This window comes from Bombina bombina, chromosome 8 (assembly GCF_027579735.1).
Source record: "Bombina bombina isolate aBomBom1 chromosome 8, aBomBom1.pri, whole genome shotgun sequence".
NCBI classification, from domain to species: domain Eukaryota; kingdom Metazoa; phylum Chordata; class Amphibia; order Anura; family Bombinatoridae; genus Bombina; species Bombina bombina.
Window position 1 is genome coordinate 36,747,214 of NC_069506.1, and position 27,331 is coordinate 36,774,544.

At 37.8% G+C, this 27,331-nt stretch overlaps 1 protein-coding gene across 1 annotated transcript; it reads right to left on the reverse strand.

Moving 5' to 3' along the window:
* Positions 1-1,747: 1,747 nt before the first annotated feature.
* LOC128638379 (ATP-dependent RNA helicase DDX19A) lies at positions 1,748-26,311 on the reverse strand. The gene is made up of 12 exons (XM_053690309.1): positions 26,182-26,311; positions 22,445-22,553; positions 22,206-22,283; positions 17,374-17,509; positions 14,059-14,151; positions 13,632-13,734; positions 13,433-13,547; positions 11,776-11,953; positions 10,943-11,180; positions 9,225-9,387; positions 2,111-2,302; positions 1,748-1,995 (listed from the first exon to the last, which is right to left on the reverse strand). The coding sequence occupies exons 1-12, from the start codon at positions 26,236-26,238 to the stop codon at positions 1,934-1,936; spliced, it is 1,524 nt and encodes a 507-aa protein (XP_053546284.1). The 5' UTR covers positions 26,239-26,311; the 3' UTR covers positions 1,748-1,933.
* Between the last annotated feature and the right edge of the window lie 1,020 nt (positions 26,312-27,331).

Sequence of the window (27,331 nt, forward strand, 5' to 3'; positions counted from 1 at the left end):
TTTTTTTCGGAAAATTTTAAGTTGTCTTTTTCCACTCCCCCTGTACCATGTGACAGCAATCAGCCAATCACAAATGCATACACACTTATTCTTGCACATGCTCAGTAGGAGCTGGTGACTCAAAAAGTTTAAATATAAAAAGACTGCACATTTTGTTAATGAAGTAAATTAGAAAGTTATTTAAAAATTGCATGCTCTATCTGAATAATGAAAGTTTAATTTTGATTGAGGGTCCCTTTAAAAAAAAAAAACCCACATTTTAAAATGTTTTATCTTTAACGATGCCAGTTGAGTGAGGGTTCTTTTGTGGAGAACCTAAAAACCAAATTTTTATTAAATCAAAAATTTGGTCTTACAAGGCAAATAACAAAAAAAAAATATATATATATGCATACATACACACACAATAAGTTTCCATTTATGTAGGGGCACTTAACCACAGGCTTCTTGTGATATATAGAATATATACATGATAGGAAGCAAAACAGTGTTATAGGATACAGACATTTAGCATGCAAAATGTTGAATCTGTTTTTTTCTTCCTATTCCAATGCAATAAAAATTTATTCTATATTTAATGGTGCAACATACTATATTAACTCTTGTGATGTATGTTAAGTGTGCAGCGGTCACTGAGTGCACATCCATATTTATAAAATCCCACGTGTGATGGACAGTCAAAGTGAGTCGATTGTGAAGGCTTCATGTTTCTAATTATAGTTTAATAATTTAAGCAAACGAGACCAATAGCAGTTACATTAAATTCTTTATTGAAACTTAAGCAAATAAGAAAAAGCACAAGCGTAGCAGGAATCCATCCCTCCTTCACAGTAGAGGACATCCGTCCTGTTTGTATCTGTACTTTTGTTAAATTTTTCTACACTAATTAAAATCACCCAAAGTTTCCTAAAATTTTTAGGTACGCCATAATTTAATGCTCTTATTTTTTACTTGGTAAAAGGAGCTATGCTTCAGGACAGAAGCAGAATATTTAAACCTAAATGTAAAAAATAAAATAAAAAATATATATATTATTGCAAGAGATTTTCAATTTATGTATGAACTGCAGATAGAATATCAAAATGTAGGGCAGCAATCTTTAATCAGGTTTCTCACCCGTAAGATCAAGACAAATGGAGAGATGGATTACTGACACCTGCAACAAATCTCTTGCTTGCAATAATAAAATCCATTGTATGTACCTCCTTAAAAAACACAGCAGCAGTTTAGTGTTTAGAGGCGGCACAATCTAGTGAGGCAGTAAAAGTCCTTAATGAAATCACCTCATGACAATAATAATTATACTTAGTATATTTATAGATCTAGGAGGATTTAGGCTTTGAAAAGACTGCAAAAAAAAAAAAAAGCCCACAAGCATTCTGCCAAAACTTAGTTAGATTAAAAGACTTGGTGCACAATATAAAAATTTGGTCACAATAAGTCTGTTAGGTCTATCAATAACAAGTTTGTATAGTGGCAGAACTGACTCACCACTTGGGGACAAAAAAAAGGGGGTGGTAACGACACTAGAACGCTGTATTTTTTTACATTAGTGTCACTGCTGTAGAAATTTGTATAAAAATCTATATAAGCCATGTGAGGAATGGCTTTGGTGGCACGGTAATATTTTCTAGCCATTTAAGAGAAACAAAAAAACCATGCTGCAGGATATTTTTAAGTGTTGTCAACCCACTTTGCAGAAAAAGGGTTAACGTTTCACCTTCAAAAGAGACTTCACAAGGTAAAGTTTAAATTTAAAAAGACTTCTCTTATTAAGGCTAGGCTAAAAAACAAAAACCCAAGAATATCATACAGACTCCTCCATTGGGAGCTCACGCAAAAGTATGGAGGTGAGCTACGTTCTCGTGGTTGCTCAGTTGCAAAACACCACTTCTAAGGAGATCTTGGTGCAGAAGAAGGGCTAATTGGTAATTCAGTTTGCAATTTTCTCAATTTCATCCATGTCATGTGTGTCCAACTTCTCTATTTTTTTATCTGTGGGGGAAAACAAATAAAATTCAGCACAAGCTGCTCAGACAGGCGTTATGCCACACACACTTGTACATTTAGTAAGCAGAAACAGATAAGAAAAAAAAAAAAAAAGTCATACTAAAGTGCTGCTGGATCCTGGTCAGAATATTCATGCTGTGTTTGCTGTCCACCATATTGATTGCCAGGCCTCTCTTGCCAAAACGTCCTGTGCGGCCAATACGATGCAAATAAGTCTCATTATCTGGGCTACCATCTTTGTCCACTGGAAGGTCAAAGTTTATAACGACAGATACTTGTTCTACATCAATACCTGTAGTATGGGGGAAGACAGACAATTTATTGCAATGCAGATTTTTTTTTTTTTAAATAAAAAAACCCAATACCATAGGCTTAGATAAGTGGAGCACAAAAACGCAAAAACATAATTTATGTAAGAACTTACCTGATAAATTCATTTCTTTCATATTAACAAGAGTCCATGAGCTAGTGACGTATGGGATATACATTCCTACCAGGAGGGGCAAAGTTTCCCAAACCTTAAAATGCCTATAAATACACCCCTCACCACACCCACAAATCAGTTTAACGAATAGCCAAGAAGTGGGGTGATAAGAAAAAAAGTGCGAAGCATATAAAATAAGGAATTGGAATAATTGTGCTTTATACAAAAAAATCATAACCACCACAAAAAAGGGTGGGCCTCATGGACTCTTGTTAATATGAAAGAAATGAATTTATCAGGTAAGTTCTTACATAAATTATGTTTTCTTTCATGTAATTAACAAGAGTCCATGAGCTAGTGACGTATGGGATAATGACTACCCAAGATGTGGATCTTTCCACACAAGAGTCACTAGAGAGGGAGGGATAAAATAAAGACAGCCAATTCCTGCTGAAAATAATCCACACCCAAAATAAAGTTTAACAAAAAACATAAGCAGAAGATTCAAACTGAAACCGCTGCCTGAAGAACTTTTCTACCAAAAACTGCTTCAGAAGAAGAAAATACATCAAAATGGTAGAATTTAGTAAAAGTATGCAAAGAGGACCAAGTTGCTGCTTTGCAGATCTGGTCAACCGAAGCTTCATTCCTAAACGCCCAGGAAGTAGATACTGACCTAGTAGAATGAGCTGTAATTCTCTGAGGCGGAATTTTACCCGACTCAACATAGGCAAGATGAATTAAAGATTTCAACCAAGATGCCAAAGAAATGGCAGAAGCTTTCTGGCCTTTCCTAGAACCGGAAAAGATAACAAATAGACTAGAAGTCTTACGGAAAGATTTCGTAGCTTCAACATAATATTTCAAAGCTCTAACAACATCCAAAGAATGCAACGATTTCTCCTTAGAATTCTTAGGATTAGGACATAATGAAGGAACCACAATTTCTCTACTAATGTTGTTGGAATTCACAACTTTAGGTAAAAATTCAAAAGAAGTTCGCAACACCGCCTTATCCTGATGAAAAATCAGAAAAGGAGACTCACAAGAAAGAGCAGATAATTCAGAAACTCTTCTAGCAGAAGAGATGGCCAAAAGGAACAAAACTTTCCAAGAAAGTAATTTAATGACCAATGAATGCATAGGTTCAAACGGAGGAGCTTGAAGAGCTCCCAGAACCAAATTCAAACTCCAAGGAGGAGAAATTGACTTAATGACAGGTTTTATACGAACCAAAGCTTGTACAAAACAATGAATATCAGGAAGAATAGCAATCTTTCTGTGAAAAAGAACAGAAAGAGCGGAGATTTGTCCTTTCAAAGAACTTGCGGACAAACCCTTATCTAAACCATCCTGAAGAAACTGTAAAATTCTCGGTATTCTAAAAGAATGCCAAGAAAAATGATGAGAAAGACACCAAGAAATATAAGTCTTCCAGACTCTATAATATATCTCTCGAGATACAGATTTACGAGCCTGTAACATAGTATTAATCACGGAGTCAGAGAAACCTCTTTGACCAAGAATCAAGCGTTCAATCTCCATACCTTTAAATTTAAGGATTTCAGATCCGGATGGAAAAAAGGACCTTGTGACAGAAGGTCTGGTCTTAACGGAAGAGTCCATGGTTGGCAAGATGCCATCCGGACAAGATCCGCATACCAAAACCTGTGAGGCCATGCCGGAGCTATTAGCAGAACAAACGAGCATTCCCTCAGAATCTTGGAGATTACTCTTGGAAGAAGAACTAGAGGCGGAAAGATATAGGCAGGATGATACTTCCAAGGAAGTGATAATGCATCCACTGCCTCCGCCTGAGGATCCCGGGATCTGGACAGATACCTGGGAAGTTTCTTGTTTAGATGAGAGGCCATCAGATCTATCTCTGGGAGCCCCCACATTTGAACAATCTGAAGAAATACCTCTGGGTGAAGAGACCATTCGCCCGGATGCAACGTTTGGCGACTGAGATAATCCGCTTCCCAATTGTCTACACCTGGGATATGAACCGCAGAGATTAGACAGGAGCTGGATTCCGCCCAAACCAAAATTCAAGATACTTCTTTCATAGCCAGAGGACTGTGAGTCCCTCCTTGATGATTGATGTATGCCACAGTTGTGACATTGTCTGTCTGAAAACAAATGAACGATTCTCTCTTCAGAAGAGGCCAAAACTGAAGAGCTCTGAAAACTGCACGGAGTTCCAAGATATTGATCGGTAATCTCACCTCCTGAGATTCCCTAACTCCTTGTGCCGTCAGAGATCCCCACACAGCTCCCCAACCTGTGAGACTTGCATCTGTTGAAATTACAGTCCAGGTCGGAAGAACAAAAGAAGCCCCCTGAATTAAACGAAGGTGATCTGTCCACCACGTTAGAGAGTGTCGAACAATCGGTTTTAAAGATATTAATTGATATATCTTCGTGTAATCCCTGCACCATTGGTTCAGCATACAGAGCTGAAGAGGTCGCATGTGAAAACGAGCAAAGGGGATCGCGTCCGATGCAGCAGTCATAAGACCTAGAATTTCCATGCATAAGGCTACCGAAGGGAATGATTGAGACTGAAGGTTTCGACAAGCTGTAATCAATTTTAGACGTCTCTTGTCTGTTAAAGACCGAGTCATGGACACTGAATCTATCTGGAAACCCAAAAAGGTTACCCTTGTTTGAGGAATCAAAGAACTTTTTGGTAAATTGATCCTCCAACCATGATCTTGAAGAAACAACACAAGTCGATTCGTATGAGACTCTGCTAAATGTAAAGACTGAGCAAGTACCAAGATATCGTCCAAATAAGGAAATACCACAATACCCTGTTCTCTGATTACAGACAGAAGGGCACCGAGAATCTTTGTGAAAATTCTTGGAGCTGTAGCAAGGCCAAACGGTAGAGCCACAAATTGGTAATGCTTGTCTAGAAAAGAGAATCTCAGGAACTGATAATGATCTGGATGAATCGGAATATGCAGATATGCATCCTGTAAATCTATTGTGGACATATAATTCCCTTGCTGAACAAAAGGCAATATAGTCCTTACAGTTACCATCTTGAACGTTGGTATCCTTACATAACGATTCAATAATTTTAGATCCAGAACTGGTCTGAAGGAATTCTCCTTCTTTGGTACAATGAAGAGATTTGAATAAAACCCCATCCCCTGTTCCGGAACTGGAACTGGTATAATTACTCCAGCCAACTCTAGATCTGAAACACAATTCAGAAATGCTTGAGCTTTCACTGGATTTACTGGGACACGGGAAAGAAAAAATCTCTTTGCAGGAGGTCTCATCTTGAAACCAATTCTGTACCCTTCTGAAACAATGTTCTGAATCCAAAGATTGTGAACAGAATTGATCCAAATTTCTTTGAAAAAACGTAACCTGCCCCCTACCAGCTGAACTGGAATGAGGGCCGTACCTTCATGTGAACTTAGAAGCAGGTTTCGCCTTTCTAGCAGGCTTGGATTTATTCCAGACTGGAGATGGTTTCCAAACTGAAACTGCTCCTGAGGACGAAGGATCAGGCTTTTGTTCTTTGTTGAAACGAAAGGAACGAAAACGATTGTTAGCCCTGTTTTTACCTTTAGACTTTTTATCCTGTGGTAAAAAAGTTCCTTTCCCACCAGTAACAGTTGAAATAATAGAATCCAACTGAGAACCAAATAATTTGTTTCCCTGGAAAGAAATGGAAAGTAGAGTTGATTTAGAAGCCATATCAGCATTCCAGGTCTTAAGCCATAAAGCTCTTCTGGCTAAGATAGCCAGAGACATAAACCTAACATCAACTCTAATAATATCAAAAATGGCATCACAGATGAAATTATTAGCATGCTGGAGAAGAATAATAATATCATGAGAATCACGATTTGTTACTTGTTGCGCTAGAGTTTCCAACCAAAAAGTTGAAGCTGCAGCAACATCAGCCAATGATATAGCAGGTCTAAGAAGATTACCTGAACATAGATAAGCTTTTCTTAGAAAAGATTCAATTTTTCTATCTAAAGGATCCTTAAACGAGGTACCATCTGACGTAGGAATGGTAGTACGTTTAGCAAGGGTAGAAATAGCCCCATCAACTTTAGGGATTTTGTCCCAAAATTCTAACCTGTCAGGCGGAACAGGATATAATTGCTTAAAACGTTTAGAAGGAGTAAATGAATTACCCAATTTATCCCATTCCTTGGAAATTACTGCAGAAATAGCATTAGGAACAGGAAAGACTTCTGGAATAACCGCAGGAGCTTTAAAAACCTTATCCAAACGTATAGAATTAGTATCAAGAGGACTAGAATCCTCTATTTCCAAAGCAATTAGTACTTCTTTAAGTAAAGAGCGAATAAATTCCATCTTAAATAAATATGAAGATTTATCAGCATCAATCTCTGAGATAGAATCCTCTGAACCAGAAGAGTCCAAAGAATCAGAATGATGGTGTTCATTTAAAAATTCATCTGTAGAGAGAGAAGATTTAAAAGACTTTTTACGTTTACTAGAAGGAGAAATAACAGACAAAGCCTTCTTTATGGATTCAGAAACAAAATCTCTTATGTTATCAGGAACATTCTGCACCTTAGATGTTGAGGGAACTGCAACAGGCAATGGTACATCACTAAAGGAAATATTATCTGCTTTAACAAGTTTGTCATGACAATTATTACAAACAACAGCTGGAGGAATAGCTACCAAAAGTTTACAGCAGATACACTTAGCTTTGGTAGATCCAGCAGGCAGTGGTTTTCCTGTAGTATCTTCTGGCTCAGATGCAACGTGAGACATCTTGCAATATGTAAGAGAAAAAACAACATATAAAGCAAAATAGATCAAATTCCTTATAAGACAGTTTCAGGAATGGGAAAAAAGCCAAACATCAAGCTTCTAGCAACCAGAAGCAAATGAAAAATGAGACTGAAATAATGTGGAGACAAAAGCGACGCCCATATTTTTTAGCGCCAAATAAGACGCCCACATTATTTGGCGCCTAAATGCTTTTGGCGCCAAAAATGACGCCACATCCGGAACGCCGACATTTTTGGCGCAAAATAACGTCAAAAAATGACGCAACTTCCGGCGACACGTATGACGCCGGAAACGGAAAAGAATTTTTTGCGCCAAAAAAGTCCGCGCTAGAATGACGCAATAAAATGAAGCATTTTCAGCCCCCGCGAGCCTAACAGCCCACAGGGAAAAAAGTCAAATTTTTGAGGTAAGAAAAATATGATAAATTCAATGCATAATCCCAAATATGAAACTGACTGTCTGGAAATAAGGAAAGTTGAACATTCTGAGTCAAGGCAAATAAATGTTTGAATACATATATTTAGAACTTTATAAATAAAGTGCCCAACCATAGCTTAGAGTGTCACAGAAAATAAGACTTACTTACCCCAGGACACTCATCTACATGTTTGTAGAAAGCCAAACCAGTACTGAAACGAGAATCAGTAGAGGAAATGGTAAATATAAGAGTATATCGTCGATCTGAAAAGGGAGGTAAGAGATGAATCTCTACGACCGATAACAGAGAACCTATGAAATAGACCCCGTAGAAGGAGATCACTGCATTCAATAGGCAATACTCTCCTCACATCCCTCTGACATTCACTGCACGCTGAGAGGAAAACCGGGCTCCAACTTGCTGCGGAGCGCATATCAACGTAGAATCTAGCACAAACTTACTTCACCACCTCCCTTGGAGGCAAAGTTTGTAAAACTGATTTGTGGGTGTGGTGAGGGGTGTATTTATAGGCATTTTAAGGTTTGGGAAACTTTGCCCCTCCTGGTAGGAATGTATATCCCATACGTTACTAGCTCATGGACTCTTGTTAATTACATGAAAGAAAGGTATTTTGTGCCAATACCGTTTGCATTTTTTGCACTCATGTTAAGATAGGAGGACACAGAGTGGAAGTATTTTATGTGCTATGCTATTTATGTTAGAGTGCTGAATTTCCCCTAGAATAGATTTTGAACACCACAAATCTTGAAGGGACACTTAACACAAATTTTTTCTTTCTTGATTCAGATAGAGCATCTCATTTTAAGCAACTTTCTAATTTACTCCTATTAATGTTTGTTCGTTCTCTTGCCATCTTTATATGAAAAAGGCATCTAAGCTTTTTTCTTGGGACAGAACTCTGGATAGTTTTTGATTGGTGGATGAATGTATCCACCAATCAGCAAGGACAACCTTGGTTGTTCACCAAAAATGGGCTGGCATCTAAACTTACATTCTTGCATTTCAAATAAAGATACCAAGAGAATAAAGAACATTTAATAATAGGAGTACATTAGAAAGTTGCTTAAAATTGCATGCTCTATCTGAATCACGAAATAATTTTTTTTTGGGTTCAGTGTCCCTTTAATCATTGGTTAAGTATTTCCAATAGCACACAATAGTGCACTACCTCCCTTTTTTAAATTGCCATCAAAATATAGGGCATGCATCAAATACATTAAACCGCTCCCCCCCTCAAACATTTTAATCAATATAGTGGTGCGTGCATGGCACAAACTAAATGTGCCCACATTATCTATTGCACTTGCCTGTAAATCTTGGCCATAATGTACTGACAACTGGATAATACATTTATACTTTTTAGTGTTCTCCACATGGTACACGGAGGTGAAAATGGCACAAAGTAAAATTACATTAAGAATATAGTTTAAGGAAACTAGCATATGCTCGGTTATAAAAGCTTTCCACAACTCCTAGTACATGCAGGCAAGCTGTGTGCACGCACACCTCAGATTTGCATGCAAGCCACAAGTAAAAAGAAATAAAGTTTACCTCTGGCGCACACGTTAGTCGTTACCAGCACCTTCTCTTTTGCCTCTCTAAAGCGGTCAATCACAGCTGCTCTCTGTTCAACCATCATCTCTCCACTTAGGAGAGCAACTTGGTGTCCTTCTTTTGACAGTTCACCTGCTAGCCAAGATGCAGTTTTACGAGTCTTAAAAAAATAGAATAAAATTTGTCCTACAACGGATCCAAAATTTCAGAAAGTTAAAAGATAAAAACAAAAGTCTAGAAAGAGTTTAATAGTTGGCAGGTTGAGCTTAAAATTGGCAGTTTTACAGAAAAAAAAAATTCTGGAATTTAAGGGATAGTCTACTTAAAATTAAACTTTCATGATTCAGATAACGCATGCAATTTTAAGCAACTTTCTAATATACTCATTATCAATGTTTCTTCCTTCTCTTGGCCCATTTTTAGTTCAGAACCTGGGTTGCACTTGCTTATTGGAGGCTAAATGTGTGCCACCAATCAGCAAGCTCTAGCCAGGGTGCTAAATTAAAAAAAAAAAAAAAAAGTCCGCTCCTTACATTCCTGCTACTTTTTAAAATAAAGATACAAGAGAACAAAAATGAAAATGGATAAATAGGAGTAAAATTAGAAAGTTGCATGCTCTGAATCGTGAAATAAAAAATAAATAAATAATTTGGGTATACTATCCCTTTACGGCAGCTTCCATCACCTGCTCTTAAAGGGACACTGTACCCAAATTTTCTCTTTTGTAATTCAGAAAGAGCATGCAATTTTAAGCAACTAATTTACTCCTATTATCAATTTTTCTTCATTCACTTGCTATCATTATTTGAAAAGGGCATCTAAGCTTTTGATAATAGGAGTAAATTAGAAAGTTGCTTAAAATTTCATGCTCAATCTGAATCACGAAAGAAAATTTTTGGGTACAGTGTCCCTTTAAGCAAAATCAACATAATGGCTGAGAGCTTGGCATACTAGAAGCAACATGTAAAAAACACAACACCTGCACACAAACCAATTAATTTTGTCCGGTATGTTATGCGTATTTAAAACTAAACAAACCTAGAATTATGTTCTAAAAAGCGATACACAACGGAATTTTATATGGTTAAATATAAATTAAAACAAACATGGCCTGATACACTAAAGGGCAAGACGGCAAATTCATTGCAGAAAAGCCTTCAATAGCCAACACTACATAACATACATGGTTGACCACCAAGGATAATGCACTAGTCTATTGTATTGTTTGCATTAAAGGAATATTCTAGACAAAATTAAACTCATGGTTCAGATAGAAAGATGCTTAAAATTGCCTGCGCTAATTTAATCCTATCATTTTTTTAAGTTCTCTTATCTTTATTTGAAAAAGCAAGAATGTAAGCATAGGGGACAGCTCATTTTTAGTTCAGCACCTGGGTAGCGCTTTCTGATTGCTGTCTAAATCTTGCCACCTATCAGCAAGCGCTACCCATATGCTGAACCAAAAATTGTCCGGCTCCTAAACTTACATTAAAATAAAAAAAAATACAAAAAACGAAATAAGAAAAATAGTAAATTAGAAATTTGCCTGCTCTATCTGAATCATGAGTTTAATTTTGGACTAGACTATCCCTTTAAGCCCTATCCTTTGACAATAGTTATCCAAAAACTGATGCTGCAAGATCAACTGCCAACTATACACACGAACAGCAATCTAGACATTCATTGCCTCTCCATATAGCAGCTCAGCCACTTACATGGCAGAAGATCATGGCTTGTGCAATGGTTATAGCACCATAAATATTGCAGAGAGCTTCAAACTTTTCTTCCCGGTTGTTACAAAGCACATAGTACTGTTTAATTGTGTCAAGGGTCTCCTCTTCCCGTTTTAGTTTGATGATGTTGGGCTCTGGCACAACTTTCTGAGCAAATTTCCATACTGAATCCTCAAACGTGGCAGAGAACAGAAGCATCTGACAGTCACGTGGCAACATCCTGTAATCATTAGGAACTATTTAACTTGACGTACATCAGCAGCATTTACATTGTAAGCTCTGGTTGGGAGAAGGGCCCTTAGGTCTATGTGCAAGTAATGGTTTTATATGATATTTATTTTAACACACTATGTCCCCTTATTTAGCTCTGCAGAAAAGTGTTTTGAATAGTGTGGAATTTTAAACTTAATAGCCGTGCATGCCACCCGACATCCTAGAACGGCTATTGGTTTAGGAGGAGAAAACACTTTATTTTTAGTGATGGTAAATCTTAGCATTTAAATGCTCAGCTTTACAATCACTTTAATCACAATTCCACATAATCTTTACAAGCCAGTAAAAAAAATTTTTCTCTACAATAAATTTTTTAAATGTATTCCAAATAATAGTGGGAACAAGCTTAACCCTGCAAACAAAATTGCAGTATAAAATTACAGTAAGAAGTACACACTGGCTTCTGAAAATGAAGTATATTGTGTGGAGAGTAGCCTATGAAAAAGGGAGTTGCAGCAACCATGGCTGATGTGTTTATGCAGGACAACATTACGTTCTTGCAATTACAAGGTGTTATGCCCTTTTAAATCATCATGCCTCACCTCTGAATCCTGATGCTCTGATCTTGATGTCCCTGAGTTGCAATCATTACATCCGCTTCATCAAGAACAAAGACCTTCATTTTCTTGGGATCAATAAATCTTAGTTTTGTGCACCAGTCCAGGACAGTGCCTGGTGTACCAATGACAATCTGCTCAGAAATCTTATGCCCACGTTCAACTGGAGACCAAATATAACAAGGAGATTTAAGAACCGACACTTACGCAGCCAATCCCAACATAAAATATATAAAACTAGAAGCAAACTATGTTGGGGCAAATTGACAAAATAAAACCAATTGTTTCAAGTTAGCACTGCAGATGTAAAACAGGAGCACAGGGTACCACTCATACTAGAGAAATAAACATATGTTGCCTGCACATTAGCTGAAAATACCTATATACACTATATTCAAACATTAGAAAAATGTCTGGCCAAATTACCACTATGCTTAATTCCTTTTTATTTCACAAAAGCAGTTTTTGGCTATACTTACCATTCACACAAACGGAGAAATACAAAGTTATGACGTCTAATAGCCTATATTTACTACCCAAGCACACTGCATTTTATGTGAACCATGGAGTGAAAAAAAAAAAAAAAATCCCATTAAGGGCATGCAAAGTAATTTTTAAAAACAGATTTCACGTACAATACATTGAATCTCTGGGGGTTATCTTAATTCGAAGTTAGGTGTGAAAAAGTCAGCTGTTGATGTGAAATAAATTAACGAAATGAAGGCGACTTAAAAAAGGGACAGTCTAGTAAAAAAATTAAAGGGATACTAAATCCAATTGTTTTTCTTTCATGATTCAGATAGAGCATGCAATTTTAAAAATTTAAGCAAGTTTCTAATTTACTCATTCATTATTTTTTTTAAAAGCAGGAGTGTAAAGCTTAGAAACCAGTCCATTTTAGGTTCAGCAACCGGGATAGCGCTTGCTTATTGGTGGCTACATTTAGCCAACCAATAAGTGTAACCCAGGTTCTGAACTAAAAATGGGCTGGTTCCTGAGCTTTACATTCCTGCTTTTTAAATAAAGATAGGTAAAGAACAAAGAAAAATTGATAATAGGAGTAAATTAGAAAGTTGCATGCTCTATCTGAATTATTAAAGAAAAAAAAAAGAAAAAGAAAAAAAACCCCACACATTTGGGTTTAGTATCCCTTCAAACTTTCGCGATTCAGATTACCAAGAGGCTTGTATGCCAATTTCTAAGCCCTTGAAGGCTGCCTCTTATCTCAGTTCGTTTTGACAGTTCAGCTAGACAGTGCTAGTTAATGTGCCATAGATAACATACTCACTGCCGTGGAGTTACTTATGAGTCAGCACTGATTGGCTAAAATGCAAGTGTCAAAAGCACTGAAGGGGGCAGTCTGCAGAGTCTTAGATACAAAGTAATCACAGAGGTAAAAGTGTATTAATATAACTTATGCAAAACTGGGGAATGGGTAATAAAAGGGGTTATCTATCATTTTAAACAACAATTCTGGAGTAGACTGTCCCTTTAAACTCATTCGGTAATCGATTGTGGGTATAGCTACAAGCCACAACTGCAAAAACTTAGAATTAGTCATGCTCCTATTAAAAAACACAACAAACAAACACTTAATACCAACAATAATCATTCTAAATTCATAACAGGAGAAAGATCTTACATTTGTTTCCCCGTACTGCATACGCCAGATTGATGTCAGGATGGTACTTCCCCATTTGCTCGATTACCTTCCCAGTTTGTAAGGCCAACTCATAGGTAGGGGAAAGGCACAAGCACTGTGGGGGAGAAAAATAAATATTGTTTAAAAATAAAATAAAAAAATCTAATGCTATACAAAGTAAAGGATTATTTGTCTTCACCTGTGGGTATTTGTTTGCAGGATCTACACGACTGAGCATTGCAAGAACAAAGGCAGCCGTTTTACCTGTCCCAGACTGGGACTGTGCAATGAGATTCTGAGGCCTTAAAAAAAAAAAAAAGTTTTAGTTTGGCAAAAATATAACAAGAAATAGACATCTGTGACGGTTGCTAAGCAACATATACGCAGGTTCACATAAAAGTCGACCTGTCTCTGGCAGTGCTCAGCATGTTAGGTTACCAACCTGCACAAAGAAGCTAATGTATGAAGCACTGCTGACAAATTGCCTTAGTAAATGACAGATCTACACAAGTCCCCCACTGTAGGGCTCCCTTAGTAACAGCTGTAATCTAATTTCCCCTCAATCGGTGACAATTCATGCATAGAATTAGAACTTTAATCCCACATGCAGAGTGATTAATACGTACGGCTCAGCAAGCATCATGGGAAGAGCATTCTCTTGGATTTTAGATGGACGATTAAATCCCATAGCATAGACTCCTTGTAGAAGCTCCTTTTTCCTAGAAATACAGGAAAATGTCAGCGGTTGCATAGAGAATACAAACAATTGTGTAGAGATCAGCAAGTGCTTGGAATATAGAAGAAAGTCACTCTCCTACAAAACTGAAAGGATCAATATGGTTTCATCTAAGATGCAACTTCAGGAGGGTATTATGGTATTAGTTTACTGAGAAAGATTTCAGTTTAAAGGGAGAGTCAAGACCAAAAAACCCCCCACAAACCTCTCATGATTCAAATAGGGCATGTCATTTTAAAGAACTTTTCAATTTACATTTATCACCAATTTTGCTTTGTTCTCTTGGTATTCTTAGTTGAAAGCTAACCTAGGAGGTTCATATGCTATTTTTTTTAGACATTGAAGGCTGCCTCTAAGATGAAAGCATTGACAGTTTTTCACCACTAGAGGGCATTAGTTCATGTGTTTCACATAGATAACATTGAGCTCACGCACGTTAACTTACTGAGGAGTGAGCACTGATTGGCTAAAATGCAAGTCTGTCAAAGTTACTGAAATAAGGGGCAGTCTACAGAGGCTTAGATACAAGGTAAAAAGTATATTATAACTGTTTGTTATGCAAAACTGGAATGGGTAATAAAAGGGATTATCTATCTTTAAACAAAAATTCTGGTATTGACTGTCCCTTTAACAACTTTTTCACATCATATTTGCAAAGCCATGAACTCCCTCTCCACTAACAGAAATTTCCTTATCAGCAAGAGGTACACAACGGATACAGCTATATTAGCTTCAATTTAAAGGGACATTCTGGTCAAGATTTAAATGCACATAGATCACTGGTTTTCAAACCTGCCCTCAGGCCTCCCCAACAGGCCACATTTTGATTATATCTGAACTAGAGCACAGGAGAAAGTCAGCTGATTAACATGGTTATTTTTTACCTGCTCTCATACAAGGTAACCTAGAAAACCTGGTCTGTTGGGGAGGCCCGAGGAGAGGTTTGAAAACCAGTGACAGATGAATTACATCTTTGAACAGAAACATTTGCATATACATGGAGCGGCAAAAATGCTTATAGTAAAATTTATCACGGTTTTAGTGTTGGTATTTCGCTCTACACCCGCATGCTTGGAAACATGGCAGCCTCCACACACGTGTTGCTGTGGAGGCTGCCATGTTATTTATACATATATAATATGATTTTTCGTGTGCTCTAGAGAATGTAGCCCATTTCTTTTCACTTCATATGTAGCGTATGAAGTGAAAAGAAATGGGCTACATTATCTAGAGCTCACAAAAAATCATATATATGACGTTCAAGCATTGTGTAATTATGTGTATTTCCTTTTTATTTTATGTGTATTTCACGATCGGGCGGGTTAGAGATGCGTGGGAGAGGTTCTGGGAATTGCCGATTTTGATCCCAGCCCAGAGCCAGAATGATTTCCCCAGTCTCTCTTCGCAAACATCGCAACTCTGACCCACCTCTATTCAGTGCAGGATAAGCTACAGGGGCTGAGCTGAGAGCAGCTGAATGGAGGTGGGTCAGAGTTCCGTTGTTTGCGAAGAGACTGGGGAACTCATTCTCGGCAGGCACTGGCAGCCCAGCAACAATACAAGGGAGCTTAGTAAAAACGTTCGCATGCGCAGTCCATTATTGTGCAGCAGATCCCTTTGCGCATGCAAACGTTTTTTCGAAGCTCCCTTGCTTGTGACGTCACCTAGCGCCACGTCATCGCTGGGAGTGAAGCGCTTCCACTAGCTCCTGAGCGCTGCCCGAACGCGGCCTAAATGTGCACATTTTTTTATATCTAAACTTTTTGAGTCACCAGCTCCTACTGAGCATGTGCAAGAATAAGTGTGTATGCATTTGTGATTGGCTGATGGCTGTCACATGGTACTGTATGCATTTGTGATTGGCTGATGGCTGTCACATGGTATAGGGGGAGTGGAAAAAGACAACTTAAAATTGTCAGAAAAAAAAAAAAAAAATCTACTACTCATTTGAAGTTCAGACTAAGTGCTATTGCATTGTCTTGTTATCTTGCAATTGTTGATTATGCAAATCTACTGTGTTGACTGGTCCTTTAAATGTTAGCTGCAAGACTGCAGAAAAATATATTTACAGTGTTTAATGTCCCTTCAATTATAATATACATATCCTGCAAACTTGTAAGAGAGCTCATACTATATGTTGTATTGTTTAAAAAGATAATTACTTTATTACCCATTCCCCAATTGTGCATAACCAACACATAATATATCACACATGAACTAGCACTGTCTGGCTGTGAAAAGCTTAGAGGCGGCCTAGAAACAGGCAGAGTTAGAGTTTAAAAAGGGTTATAGGAGTCTATTAAAGGGACACTGAACCCAAATTTTTTCTTCCATGATTCAGATAGAGCATGCAATTTTAACCAAATTTCTAATTTACTCATTATCAATTTTTTCTCTCTTACCATCTTTATTTTCAAAGCAGGAATGTAAATCTTAGCAGCCAGCCAATTTTAGGTTTAGCACCATGGATAGTGCTTGCTTATTGGAGGCTTACATTTACCCACCAATAAGCAAGCATAACCCAGGTTCTGCCAGCTCCTATGCATCACATTCCTGCTTTTTAAATAAAAAGAAAAAAAGAAAAATTTGGGTTTAGTGTTCCTTTAATATAAGAGTTGGTTGCTCTAAGCTGGGGGAATGGGCAGAAAAGGCATTAGCTATTAAACAATTACAATTTTGGAGTTGAGTGTCATACACATATAAAGAAGTGGACCACAAACAGATTTAGTATATATTCTGCATAGTTATAACAAAAATCTTGATCTCTATGCAAGATAAGGTTTTATCTTCTTTGCTATACATGTCTAATGAAAACGCCCAAGTGCTAGTGCGATTTCCTGTAATCATAACATCAGCAATCTCAAATGTTAAATGTTTCCCAATAAACTCTTCCGCAGAAGAGACTTCAGCTCCGTGGATGCAGTTGCCGTGGAGACAGACAGGGGGATTTTTTCCAGAAATGTAATTAGGTCTTGGCATTCAGAGCAGGGGGTGATGTGCAGTTAGGAAAGGGTTACATTAAGCAGCTTGACAGACAGCATTCCTGCCCTTAGGCGGTAAGAAGCAACGGACTGCAGAGATTGTAGAAGTTAAGTGGATTTGGAGAGAACAGCAAGTATTTTTTTTCACCTAGGCTTGCAGCATGGCTATAAACCCAATAGCTGCAGAACCAACCATATCAATAGAACAAAGAATTACGTCTTACAATCTCAGCTCCTCAAAAGATTTCACAGAATACAGAGGGGAGTTTGGATCGCGTTGAAGCACTTCAACTTGATTGGTGGTGTTAACCAAGTTATTTCGAATAAGCTTGTTAAGTAGAGACTGCGCAGCTTTGTCCTCTGTGGAGAGAGCAATACAAAGTTAAATGATCAGACATGTAAAACCAAAAAAAAAAAAACCCACACACCACACGACAAATCATTTAATCTACAAAAGATTAACAAAACACCCTCCCACCAAAAGAAGGATTGACCAATGCCAAACACTCTTTGCCTGGCTCCTAAAGCAGGGGGTTAACAAATCTGTTGAATATTTAGGAGCCAGACAGTGATATTTGTATTTAAATATATGAATAACCCAAAAAGTTAGTAGCCAGGAGGTAAAATTGTAGGAGAAAGTAGCTCCCGGGTTTGTCAAGCCCTGTCCTAAAGTTTAAATTGCAATAAAAAAAAAAACACAAAAAAAACACAAAGCATGAATGAAACCCAAATTGTTTTCTTACATGGTTCGGATACAAGCATGCGATTTTAAAACAACTTTCTTATTTACATCTATTTGCTTTGTTCTCTTGTACTGCAAGGCTCTGTCCTCGGCCCCCTTCTCTTCTCAATCTATACGTCATCACTAGGTTCCCTTATTAAGTCCCACGGTTTCCAATATCATTTGTATGCCGATGACACCCAAATCTACTTCTCTGCACCAGAACTATCTCCTTCCTTGCTAACCCGTATCACTAACTGTCTTTCTCACATCTCTTCCTGGATGTCCTCTCACTACCTCAAGCTAAATCTCTCCAAAACTGAACTCCTCATTTCCCCCCCCTTCTTCCAAAATCTCCACCCCCAATATCTCTATAACTGTCGACAACTCCATCATTACCCCTACCCCGCATGCCCGATGTCTCGGGGTCACATTTGACTCAGATCTTTCCTTCACTCCTCACATTCAGTCCTTGGCTACAGCCTGCCGCTTCCACCTTAAAAACATCTCTAAAATTAGACACTTCCTTACACAAGACACAACTAAGATTTTAATCCACTCTCTCATTCTTTCCCGCCTTGATTACTGCAACTTTGTCCTCTCTGGTCGCCCCACCTGCCGCCTAGCTCCTTTAAAATCCATAATGAATGCCTCTGCCAGACTCATCTTCCTTACACGTCGCTCTTCATCTGCTGCGCCTCTCTGCCATTCCCTTCACTGGCTTCCTCTTGCCTACAAAGCCCTCAACTGCACTGCTCCCCCCTACATCTCAGACCTTGTCTCCAGATACTCTCCCTCCCGTCCCCTTCGCTCTGCTCATGACCTCCTCCTCTCTTGTTACCTCATCACACTCCTGTTTACAGGACTTCTCCAGACTGGCTCCCATCTTGTGGAACTCTCTGCCTCGCTCCACAAGACTCTCTTCTAGTTTTAAAAGCTTCAAGTGCTCCTTAAAGACTCTACTGTTCAGGAACGCATACAACCTACGCTAACCTTTCTTTATACCAGTTCCTCTCCTCCACTGCAATCCCCTGAACCCCCTTAGCATGTAAGCCTAAGAGTCCAGCTGTTTGTAGATCACCTTCTTAAGAGCTGACTACAACAGTGCAACTCTTGGCAGGGCCCTCTACCCTATAATTGTTTTGTTGTACTCCCCCTTTGTTTATAGCGCTGCGGAATCTGTTGGCGTTCTACAAATAACCGATAATAATATCCCTTTTTGAAAAGCATATCTAGGTACGCCTAGGCACAGCACTACTGGGAGCCAACTGCTGATTGGTGGCACTGACTACATATTAATGCCTCACCATTGTTTTACCATATGTGTTCAGCTAACTTCCTGTAGTGCATAGCTGCTCCTTCCAAAGGATACCAAGATAATGGCGCAAAATGAAAGGGTGTTTAAAAAAAAAAAAAGTTTTATTTTAAATCACAAAATAAATGTTCCTTTTAAATCAAGGGATTGGTTGCACTTACATTGCCTGCCTACTCCAATGTCTACTTAACCTGCTTTAAAAGATTTTATTTGTACCAAATTTCTTCTGTGTTTAGTTGTTTCATATACAGGATTTAAGTCTAATGCCTACGTAAATCTAAAATGTCACTCACCTGCCATCAGGACAATTATTGGCGGTTGTTTCTAGATGAACACTACCCATTTAATTTCTACTTACTGCTAATGTGCACAGCAATAGTTCAGCATAGTATCCACTTGCTAATGTGATTAACTACTAGTTCACGTGATTTTATAACTAGAAGAGTTTTAGGAGATTGTCAGGGCAAAAATCACACAGGCTGTAGTGTTCTAAAACAAGACCAAAAGTCATCAGGGAGTGGGAGGTGATCTCTACTCTGCATCAAAAATTAACTCTATGTTGGCGCTTAATAAAGTATAAAAATAATAAATAACTCTACAAGCCAATTGATTAACCCCATTAAATGCCAGCAATTTTGAACAAAGGGGATCCCAAGAGAAGCTTTTATCTTATGACTGCAGTAGTTGTGTGTAAATATTTTTTTCTGTTAGGTGATAGCAGAAATTATAAAGATTCTCCGGTACTTTGGATAAGTTTTTCTCTGAAATTCCTGGTAGCAAAGGGGTTAAACATTCTCAAGTAGACTGTCCCTTTAAATGTGTTTTTTGCAAACAATAGTACAATAATAAAATTCTGTGTGTGTTTAAACCCTACAAAAGGGGTTAAAAGGCTAGTCTTAAAAAAAAAAAAACTTTCCAATTTACTTCTATCATCAAAATTGCTTTGTTCTCATGGTATTCTTTGAGAAAAGATAAACCTAAATAGGCTCATAATTTCTAAGCCCTTGAAGGCCGCCTCTTATCTCAGTGCAATTTGACAGTTTCACAGCTAGAAAGCGCTAGTTCATGTGTGCGCTGTATAGAAACCATTGTGCTCACTCCCTGGAGTTATTTATGAGTCGCACCGATTGGCTAAAAAGTCTGCCCCCCAAAAAATAAAAGGGGGCAGTCTGCAGAGATAGACAGTAATCAGAGGTAAAATGTGTATTAATATAACTGCTGGTTATGCAAAACTGGAACAGAAAATAAAAGATCTTTTTAAAAAAATAAATATGGAGTAGACTGTTCCTTTAAAATAAAAATACGTGCATTACTGCTCTGGAACTAAGATCCAACAACATAGAGTTCCCAGTTTCTTTATTTCTTAGATCAATCAATAAAATCAGTAACAAAGATCAGATGATGATCTGATCTTGGTTACTGTTTTTATTGATTGATCTAAGAAATAAAGAACACTTCTTGGTTTTACACACATGGACTCGGTGTGTGTTACTTCATACTTCTGAGTGCTGGTAACTCTACGTCGTTGGATCGATTACACTTGGAAGGCATGGGTGAGGCTCCCCTACCTGTTACCTTCAGCACCGGACTAAGTGTGACTGTTTCAAGTTCCCGGAGGAACTCCTTGATGATTGCAGGACCGGGCAGCGGAAGTGACGTATATAGCGCAACGTGAAGCACGTCAGAAGACACACAGAAGCGAGAGGAGGATTCCCGGAGTGCTTACTACTTTTCACTAATAAGATTCGTTTAAATACGAAGAGCTGGCTGAACACAAGTGAGCTATTGACAAGAGGATTGTGTAGAAACCAATCAGCAGCTAGCTCCCAGTAGTGTATTGCTGCTCAGGTACTTACCTAGATATGCTTTTCAAAGTATACCAATGGAACATAGTATATTTGATAACGGAAGTAAATGTAAAAGTTTATTGCATGCTCACTCTGAGCAGGGGAGTTAAATTCTGACTCACATGTCCCTTTAAAGGGACAGTCTACCATAGAATTGTTATTGTTTTAAAAGATAGATAATGCCTTTATTACCCATTCCCCAGTTTTGCACAACCAACACAGTTATATTAATATACTTTTTACCTCTGTGATTACCTTGTATCTAGGAACCTTCTTCCAGCCCCCTGATCACATGACTGTGACTGTTTATTATCTATTGTCTTAAATGTAGCATTGTTTTGTGCTAAATCTTAAATAACCCCCTGTGCCTGAACAGTGTTATCTATATGGCCCACGTGTACTTTGTCTCTGTGTTGAAAAGAGATTTTAAAAAGCATGTGATAAGAGGCAGCCCTCAAAGGCTTAAAAATTAGCATATGAGCCTACCTTTTTTTAGTTTAAACTAAGAATAACAAGAGAAAAAAGCAAATTTGATGATAAAAGTAAAATGGGAAAGTTGATTAAAATGAAAAAAAAAATTTAGAGTTTAATTTATACTAGACTGTCCCTTTAACACCTTACTTGCCTTGGAGGGCTGCAAATGGCATAGCATTTGTGGGTTTATAAGAAATTAAAAATGTCTCCGTGCGTAGTTTGGGTGTATTAAAGAGCATTAAGACCCCACTTGCCCTTATGTAAAAAAAAGCGTACCCTGTAAAATGATGCATATAAAATAATTTTTATATAAAAACTTTATTGAACAAGAAAAGCATTATGACAATACATACAAGCTTAGTCACATTTTAACATAAGATTCAATTAGCTGTGCTGCACAGACTATAAAGCCATACATTTTAAGATTTAAAGCCCATTTGTTTCCAACGTCATTTGTAAGATTGTTATGTATATATACACAATATATGAATGAAGCAAATTGGAAAGTTGTTTAAGATTGCATGCTCTTTCTGAATATATATATATATATATATATATATATATATATATATATATATATATATATATATATATATATATATATATATATAGTTGGGTTTCATGTCCCTTTAAGTAGCAAAGTTTGAATAATGTTTGTGCAACTTCTCTAACCATCTGTAAATGTACAGGAGTGCTTACCCTTATCATCCTCTTCTGTCTTTTCTTCCCCATTCTCTGTCTTTTCTGCACCGTTGCCATTATCAGGAGTCTCTGTACCTAAAGGAATTAGTAAGGTTTTATTATATCGGCTGGAATGGAGTAAGCCAATCAGATTAGAACTAAACCTATGTAAGCGTGGGGAGAGCAAGCGACGTATGAGTGGCCGCTACACATCTGGTTATTCTGACATTAACACAGCGGCCAGGGAAGAGACTCACCATTGCTCTCTGGCTTGGGTGCGTCAGGATTGGGTGCTTCAGGCTTGGGCGCTTCAGGCTTGGGCGCTGGTGCTTCAGGCTTGTCATCTTTCAGCTGTAACTTGTTAAGCTTTAACCCAAAAATGAACATTAACGTCTTGTTAAGAAAGAATAGTCTCAGTTCATTATGCAAAAAAATAATTTTTATAAGATTTTCCACTAATACTAACTACATTACTTTGTTCTTCTAGTATTCCTTGCTGAAAAGCAAGGGGCTAGCTGCAGATATGTGCTTAGTCATTGGTTTTACCCAGTGTGTTCAGCTAGCTTCCTGTAGTGCAGTGATGGCAAACCATGGCACTCCAGATGTTTCAGAACTACATTTCCCATTATGCTCGATTGGACTTGAGTGCCTAAGCATCATGGGAAAAGCATCTGGAGGGGTGCTACGGTTCACCATCACTGCTGTAGTGCATTGCTGCCAAGAGAATTGCTTAGTTAAGCAGGGCTTGATACTAAATGTAGCTATACCAAATATTAAAGTGATGGTAAACTTTGTGGATTTTTTTTTTTTTTTTTTTAAATCTATGGGTTTTTATATCCTTTAAACCTATTTTAATGAGTAAAACTCCGATAGGATGAGGGGAAAAAACAAAGTCACAACTGCAGGCTCATTGTTTGGTTGATCATCTCTTGTATAATAAAAACATTTTAAAGAAGAAACACAAGGATATACAGTGGTCGAAGCATCAAAAGACTATGAACCGGATGAGAGGATCCTGCTTGGAGAAAAATTAAAGTGCAGACTTCACAGGGACTGAACGAAAAAAAAAAAAAAAAGGAAGAACCTGAAGTCCCAAAGAGACGCCTCCCGTCTGGCTCACCAGATGTGTTAAGCTAGGTCCCATTAGTGCAATGTTGCACCTTCACCAAAAGAATAAAGCAAATTTGATAACAGCACATTGGAAAGTTGTTAAAATTGTGTGCTCTCTCTTAACCAAAAAATAATAATAATAAAAAAAAAAAATATATAGTGATGACTTACTGGAAGCATTTTTGCTTATAGAAGTATATTGTAAAATATGCTTCCATTTTGATTTTTTTTTGTCCCTTTAATTGCAAACAAGAAATGTGAGAGGGCCCCCTCACCCACAGTTGTATGTCAAATTATTATAAGTAATGGTTTCAGCCTGGGCAAGATTATTCTTTGTTTCTTCACTATGCTGTACCTGGGAACTACATGTCCCAGCATTCAGCAGCCTGAGGACCACTGTATGCATCCACAGAGAAGTATGTAAAGGTGTTACATGATGTCTCTCCTCTGCCTTGACCTGTTTTAACTTCTCCCTGTTTGGGGATGCTGTTCTATCCTCAGCTCTCCAACTCTTATCCTTGCATGGCTACCTCAGTCTCTATTTAAAGATAGATGTGTTAGTGCTTATCAGTGTGCAGCTCCTCCATATTGAGCATAAGAATGGGGAGATCCAGACACACGTTGCAGCAGGAGCTCAAGCAAAAGATCAATTGAGGAAAGAGGCTAATGTATAAAATTAGGAGGAAGGTCGCCTGAGCTGTGTGTGACTGTATATAGTGGCAGAGTGCTGGATAATAAGGGCACTGGCTGTGTGGTTGTCTACCAAGACTGGAACGAAAGATAGGTGTGTGTTTTCAATGTGCGCAGGTGACATTTGTGATGTTACAGGGTGGGTGTGTACAAAATGAGCAGATACTAGATTACATATGACTATGTAAAATCTTAAAGGAACAGTACAGTTAAAAGTATTAATGTTTCAGATAGAGCATACATACAATGTGTGTAGCCAACAATAAGGCATTTAGAAAAACCACAATTCCACAGACTGGATCACAGTATCCACTACTCAAAAGGCCTACTCTTATGTATATATAAAACTTGGGGAACACTATAAACTATCAGTACAGATAACTACTTTTTCCCCCCATATCTCTATGGGTATTTTATATGGACTGAACACGGCACTTGGACATTTTTTTCATATATGCATCCCTCCTGACTCTTGTTTAAGATTTTTTTTTTAGAATTTTACCACTTGGTCCCTTATTTTGTTTTACGCTTATTACATAAATGTTTTATAACGTTATATAATATCCGGATTTGAAATATTGTTTTTATTTTCTTAGAATTATTCTAAATAAACCTAATTTTTGTATTTATTATATATCTGTTTCTTATTGGATTTGCCACTCTTGGTTATTATATAGTGCAATATTCTAGTGTATTCATCTTTACACGCATATTTAAACTATTATAAACCTAGATATCAGGTCCTATTTTCCATATATCCTAGTACATTACCTAATTGCTATTTTTTTTGCGCTGCACCTCTTCCATGTACTTTGTTTTTGTATTAACCTTTAGGGAGATTAAGTTTTTTTTTTTTGAGTTGTAGCCTTATTAGGGATATAGTGTGACTATAATTTCCCCCCCAGTAGTACACTGCTGCTCCTGAGCATACTTTAGGTATGCCTTTTAATACAAGATACCAAAAGATTAGATAATTTAAGGAAAATTAAAAATCCCATGCTATCTAAATCATGGGGAAAAAAATAAATGATTGTGTCTTTTTAAAAAGTACACTGATATTTTGAATGTGTCCACATACAATTCTGGCTACTAACTTTTCAGACTGGCTTCTAGGTTTCCCATATTTTTTATCAATCCCGGTTTCAACATAATCTCACTCTTTTTTGTTTTATTAGATGATAACCTCAGATGCCATTACTTATATGGTGGATTATCTATACAAGCACAATTGGAGGTGCAGAAAGGGGGCTATGGGAAAAGGGAGTGGTCCATGGATGCTAGAATGTTTTCACCAGTGCCACGTAAAAAAAATAAGCACAGAGAAGAGGCCAAACAAGGTTTAAAGGGACATTATACATTTGTTCTTTGCATAAATGTTTTGTAGATGATCCATTTATATAGCCCATACAGTTTAAAAAAAAAAAAAAAAAAAAAAGTATAGTTTTGCTTATTTTTAAATAACATTGCTCTGATTTTCAGACTCCTAACCAAGCCCAAAAGCTTTATTTGAATACCGTCAGCTACCTTCTCCAGCTTGCTCCTGTTTGTGTAAAGGGTCTTTTCATATGCAAAAGGGGGGGGGGTCTTATTTCCCACTTGCAGTGGGCTTTCCAGCTACGTTTTCAACAGACCTTCTAAGCAAGTTTTTAAATAGTTTTATACTGGATTTTTATGTCAGTATCTGTGCAGCTTATTCTTTATAGTGGTGTCTATTACATGCAGTTATATGAAAATTAGTGTATACTGTCCCTTTAAACACTAAGAAAAGTGTAAGACTCATGACAGTGTGGGTTGGTGTCCCCATGGGGAGAATAAAAAAAAAAAAAAAAGTTTAGAAGAGGCCAGAAAAGGTAAAAGGAGCTGAGGGAGAAATGTTCTAGTTGCTTTCCCTTATAAAGAGGCCATTGATTGCAGTATAGTGAGGGTGGGAGCCAATAAGAGTCATGGGCTACCTAAAGTAACGAGAAGGGTGACATAAATAGAATTCTGAGGGAAGAGGGTGGAACACTGAATAACGGTAACTACAGTGCGACTGAGAACCGCTAGAGAAAACTAAAGTTGGGGCAGAGAAAACGAATAAGATGTAAGAATGATGGGGGTCTCTGGGAGACAAGAGAACAGGCGCAGTGGGTATTTAAAGCCTCCTTGCCCTTTCCCCCCAAACCCCATTCCTGACACAACACCTCCCGCTTACCGTCTCAGCTGCAGCCTCCTGCTCATCCACCGCTAGGGCCCAAGAATCAGTAGCCATCGTGCTGCAGTCTCACCACCGGAAGCCGCTCAGTACCAGCCAGAGACCCGCTTCCGTCTCTAGCACGTCCAATCAGCACAGAGAGAGGTAGAATAAGGAAGTGGGACGCCTGGTGCCCTTTAATAAGCGATCCGGTGGCATCGGCTTTACAGCTTCAGTTCCGGTTGTTCGAGTTCCTTCAATGGTTACTATTGTAAAGCCTCCCCTCCTCAGCCCAGATACGCTGCTGACATGAATGGCTGCAATAGTCTGAGCTGTATAACCCTTGCCCAACGTTGTGACTTATTTGGAGCCTATTCTCCATGTTACAGCATTGATAAGCACCCTTAGATGGATCTATAGGAATCTAAGGGAGGTCAAAGTAAAATGATAAACATCTTCCAGAGCTTTAAAGGGACACAAACACTTTGAGATGGTAATATAAAATGATACATTGTATATATAAAAAATACTTCCATTATTTATTTTGTCCCCTTTTCCTGTAATTTCATTCTCAAATTGTGAGATTTTTCAGTTCCTGTTAGAAGTGGAAGTGCAGAACATGGTTATATCCTATCCACACAACCATTGGCTGCACACTCTAGTGACCTTTTTATAACTGTCCCTAATTGGCCACAGCAGAGGAGGTAACCTAAGTCACAACATGGCAACTCCCTTTGTTTTATAGACACTAACACTTTACACTTATTTTGTCAATGAATATTTAAACAGCCAATGGAACTTTAAAAAAACATCTACTTGTTATTCTCAGACTAATCTTTTCTTTGAATGCATCATTCTATCTAGCATTTATTAAGTGTTTAATGTCCCTTTAAGTAATACCAAGTATCTCCTCCAGATCACACTTTGGTTCTGAAAATTGTTACTATAAATTGAAAAATGAAATTGTTCAACTCTCACTATGGGCTAGATTTATCAAAGTGCAAATGCCCCTATCGGTTGTAGAGTCACTCGACCTTCCTAAACATTCGCTGCCACCTAAAATGTGGCAGATTAAAATAATCTAAAGGGAAAGTCTAGTTAAAATTAAACTTTCATGATTTAGATAGCTTATGCAATTTTAAACAACTTTCCAAATTACTTTTATAATCAA